At 37.9% G+C, this 4,887-nt stretch overlaps 1 protein-coding gene across 2 annotated transcripts; it reads left to right on the forward strand.

The window, feature by feature from the left end:
• Positions 1–2,003: 2,003 nt before the first annotated feature.
• LOC128856742 (tRNA (cytosine(34)-C(5))-methyltransferase) lies at positions 2,004–4,836 on the forward strand. Of its 2 annotated transcripts, none has more exons than XM_054092057.1 (7): positions 2,004–2,193; positions 2,259–2,951; positions 3,015–3,157; positions 3,219–3,554; positions 3,615–4,249; positions 4,322–4,471; positions 4,538–4,836. In XM_054092057.1, the coding sequence occupies exons 1-7, from the start codon at positions 2,134–2,136 to the stop codon at positions 4,717–4,719; spliced, it is 2,199 nt and encodes a 732-aa protein (XP_053948032.1). In that variant the 5' UTR covers positions 2,004–2,133; the 3' UTR covers positions 4,720–4,836. The 2 variants fall into 2 exon arrangements, with proteins under 2 accessions (XP_053948032.1, XP_053948031.1); XM_054092056.1 differs by having other exon boundaries at positions 2,256–2,951; positions 4,538–4,835.
• Positions 4,837–4,887: the final 51 nt, after the last annotated feature.

Here is a 4,887-nt window from a genome sequence, read left to right on the forward strand (position 1 = left end):
CCACCGACTAATCGTGCTCACACTCACCAACGTAAACGTACGCTCGTATTAGCTGTCACGATGAAACTAATGAGAGTCCCATGAAAATGAATTTTCACCGCCGTTCTGTATAGTATTGTAGATGTCTGTTTCATCGTGTTAGCTGATACGGGCGTACGGGTGTATGTTTACGTGGGTGAGTGTGAGCACCATAATGAATTTGTTCACTAATTTGTCAATAGAAACTTGCAGCGAGAGCGCTAAATGGGAAAATGCGAAAATATGTATTGAAAGAAGTAAAATGGCGAAAAGTACATACACAAAAAACTGGTATATCTGACGGGCATTGACTTATTACATTGATTATTCTAAATTTTGTTTGAAGTTTATTTATTTATTTAGCTTCATGCTATTTTCAATTCATAAATTTGCCAACTTTTTATGTGGTTTGCTTAATGCTGCGATTCTTTTATACATTACTTTATTTAATATAATCGACCAGTAATATTACTTTCGGATTTAATAATGTTTGGCAATTCATTAAATAATTTTATGTAATAGAGTGTTTTGTGACCTAATATGTCTATAGATTGTTTTTGTTTTGTAATTTGTAATTTGTACATATGTCACAAATATTTTACAAATATGAATTCTTGCGTAAAATGTATAGCTTTTATCTATTACTCCAAGGAAACAAAAAAGCTATTATTTTGTCAAATAAATCTGTACCCAAGAGGTTTACGCCTCTGGTTGCTGAATGCTTTGATTTGATAGCTGCATGTATAGTTGCGAGCTTGATGCTTTACCTTGGGTTTGCACAAAACAATTGAAAATACACCAAAAAAAGTTAGTGACATGAGGTGTTAGGGGTAGTCAGAAGGCCGAAAATATGATGATTTTCAAAATTTTTTTTTCTAATCAATTGCTTTATTTTACAAAATTCAAATTCATCTAAAATCAATCAGCCAAGAGAAATTAGTTTTATTAATAGATAATGATAATATTGTGCCTGATCGAAGCTTTTTTGTTTTTTTATTATTCATTTCATAAATTAACAATATGGCAGCCTCAGGAAATATTTTTCAGATTTTCGAGAAAAAAAACAATTAAGTTATCAAGTTTAAAAAAAATCGAAATTTTTGAAAAAAACCTTCGATCAGGCATGAGTTTTTTATGTTTTTCAAAAACAGTATATTTTTACAGTTCATTGAGCCGTCATAGCAGCTTCCACAATATCGATTTGCTGTTGCCTACGTAGCATTCTACCTTCTCGAATGTTATCGTTAGCGCGTCGGTTGCTTGCAGCTGCTGCTAGCTACTTGCCCTCGAATGCTCCGAAGCGCCCGAGCCCCCTTTGTTAATTGTTAAATAACTCGAAAAGTATTTTCACACAATAAAATAAAAATCTGATTTTTTGAAAATTCTGACTACCCCTATCCCCATAATGCTTTTGAAGTTTTTCGTTTTGTGTACATTTCATTGTTCTTTTGGAATTTCCGCAATGAAAAATTAAGCCGTTCTATTACATCACTATTGTAAACCATTTTCGTCCATGGAAACAATATCCAATAAACCTTGTTTTTAATTTTAAACCAATTCCACTTATATATTTAACCATATTGTTGTTGTAGCAGCATAAATACTCCCTATGCATATACGAGAAATGCTGCTGAAGTGACAGTCCTTGGCCGAATATAAATCCGGGTCGTTCCGGTTACGTAGAACCGACTGTCGTGGGATCGACACAATTTACCATTCGCGCCATTGCTAATTGGCGGAAATTAAAGATCCGAAAGTTCCGAAACGAAGTAGGTCTTCCTCTTCCCCTATCTCGACCAGTAGGTTTACCTTGGAATATTCCATAAAGTCGTAAGGAAACAATGTAACGTTGAAATAAACGTATATATAGTTAGACGAAATTAAAATGATCCTTAACGTTAATTCATTTCATCTATCTTGTCAGCCGATAAATGGTTGGCAACACTAAATGCAGCAGCTATTGCCAAAGCAATTCGTAAACACGTGTTTACATTGGTATTTGCCTTCAGCAAACCATAGATAATCAGCAAACGATCCAGACCCGATTTTGAGACAAGTGCAGATATTTTATATAAATTGTGATCACGGAATATATTATATTTGAAATAAAATAAAATGGGTCGTAACAGAAAATCGAATCCGTTTGCAGCGAAGAAACGTCAAAAGCGTGAGAATGTAAGTAGTAATAAGAGTTTACATAAATGCAACTTGTTTAATATGGACAACTCGTCAAATAGCAGGGTGTCGACCCCAGGCCGGTGCGCCAGGAACCTTACGAGGATATCAAACGTGATAATGCTGCTTTCATTAAATACTATCAGCTGCAAAATATATGCGCTGATGAGTCAGAATGGGAACAATTTCTAACCAAAATACGCGATAACCTGCCAGTTACATTCCGTGTGACTGGTTTTCGCGGTGAAGCGAAAGCTTTACTCGGTATTATCGAGACTGAGTTGTTTGCTGACTATGTGGATAGCGTTGCCGAATTGCATGGCATTTCAAAAGAAGAGGTAGAACGTCCATTACCATTGCCTTGGTATCCAGATGGTTTGGCATATCAGCTACAATTGACACGCAAAGATATCCGCCGCTCGGAGCCACTATTCCGTTTGCACAATTTTCTTATAACTGAGACAAATGCTGGTAGTATAAATCGCCAGGAGGCCGTCTCGATGATACCACCGTTAGTATTGGATGTACAACCAACCGATAAAGTGTTGGATATGTGCGCAGCGCCGGGCTCGAAGACGGCGCAGCTCATTGAGGCACTCCATAGTGCGCCGGAAAAGCATAAAATACCACCGGGCTTCGTAGTGGCAAATGATGTAGACAATAACCGCTGTTACATGTTGGTACATCAAGCGAAAAGGCTGAATTCACCCTGTTTTGTGGTAACCAATCATGACAGCAGTTTCTTTCCAAATTTGCTGGTGTGTAGTGAAATATTTTAAGTATACGAAAATCTCGATAATCAATATCTCGCTTATAAATAGCAAACCGAAGCCGATGGTAGTAAATCCATTTTGAAATTCAATAAAATTTTGTGCGATGTTCCATGTTCAGGCGATGGTACGCTGCGCAAAAATCCCGACATTTGGACGAAATGGAATTTAGCGCAGGCCTATAATTTGCATGGGTAAGTTAATGCTTTAATAGTTGTATATATGTATGTTAATATAAAAAAAAATTGTTTTCAGTATTCAATACCGCATCACACGCCGTGGCGCTGAAATGCTCAGCGTCGGTGGCCGTTTGGTCTACTCGACATGTTCACTAAATCCCATTGAAAATGAGGCTGTGTTGCAACGGATTATTGCTGATGCAGATGGTGCATTAGAAATTGTGGATGCCGCGCATTTAGTGCCAGGCTTGAAATTTAAACCCGGCATGACAAGTTGGAAACTAGCAACGAAGGAAGTTGATCAAGTATTTACCAGTTTCGATGAGGTGCCTGAGAAATACCACACTGTCATAAGACCCAACATGTTTCCACTGCCGAAGGAGCAAATTGAAAAAATCGGTTTGGAAAAATGGTACGCTAAAAGCTTCTAAATTACTTTTATGTGTAAAATATAAGCATAACTTCCATACAGCATTCGCGTGTTGCCGCACCTACAAGACTCTGGTGGTTTCTTTGTCGCTGTCATTGAAAAACGTCGCCAATTGCCATTCGAGAAGAATGATTTGAAAGCGTTACTCGAAAAACCCAAACCCGAAGTAAAATTAGATGAGAATGGCCAACCAATTGAAGAGAAATCTGTGCCATGGGGACCGCAACGCAAGCGTCGTCGTCTGCACGGTTATAAAGAAGATCCATATGTATTCTTCGAGGAACAGGACGCCGATTGGGATGAGTTGAAATCGTTCTTTGCGCTCGACGATACGCTTAATAAGCGTTGCTTGCTAACACGCTGCATCACCGATAAGAAAAAAAACATCTATTACTGCTCCGAACCCATACGTGATATGGTGCTGTTGAATGAGGACACAATTAAGATCATAAATACAGGTGTGAAAACATTTGTGCGCTGTGAAAACCGTCACACGTCGCATCCGTTTCGTTTGGCACAGGAAGGACTGCAGACGTCAAACGCATTTATGGGCGCAATTCGTCGAATAGTAATCTCAAGAGAAGATTTAATTTTACTGCTCAATTGCACAGATCCAACTAAGCCACCTTCAACGCTGCAACTAGCGCCGGAAACACAGGAGCGTTGCAAGGAATTAGGTAAGTAGCAAAATTAATTGGTTTTTTGTAATTTTCTAAAATTTTAATCATATTTTATATCGTATAACACAGGTGTTGGCAGCTGCATTTTGAAATATGAAGATCCACGTTTCACACTATTTCTTGTGGGCTGGCGCGGCTCTTCAAGTTTACGCGCCTATGTAGATACAAATGAGACAGTGCATGTTCTGCGTTTACTGGGTGCCGATATAAGCAAGTTTGGTAGGTCAATGTGTTGCTTGCTAACTAACAAAATAATGTACACAAAAAATAACTACTTATTTGCAGAAGTCAACAAGTATGAAAAGGCTAAAGAGGCTGCGGCTGCAGCAGCGGCAGCGGCAGCGATTTCTGCTGAGGCTAAAGAAGTAACTGTTGATGTAAAGGAAACTGCTGTGGAACAAGAGGATATTGCTATGGTATCGAGTGAAACAGTCAATGAAGCGAACGCGGTGCCAGTCGCTGAATAATTTAACTAGCTAGCGTACAATTTCAATATCATTATTGTTAAGCTTTAGTTATGGTGTTCACTTTTTTTTTAATATAATAATGTTATATACATACAAATGTATTAATTAAAATGCAAAATGCGTTATGTAATTTCATTGAAAGTATAAGTTACGATTTGTTTCGGTGGT

The sequence above is a fragment of the Anastrepha ludens genome, chromosome 3, assembly GCF_028408465.1.
Source record: "Anastrepha ludens isolate Willacy chromosome 3, idAnaLude1.1, whole genome shotgun sequence".
Taxonomy (NCBI): Eukaryota; Metazoa; Arthropoda; class Insecta; order Diptera; family Tephritidae; genus Anastrepha; species Anastrepha ludens.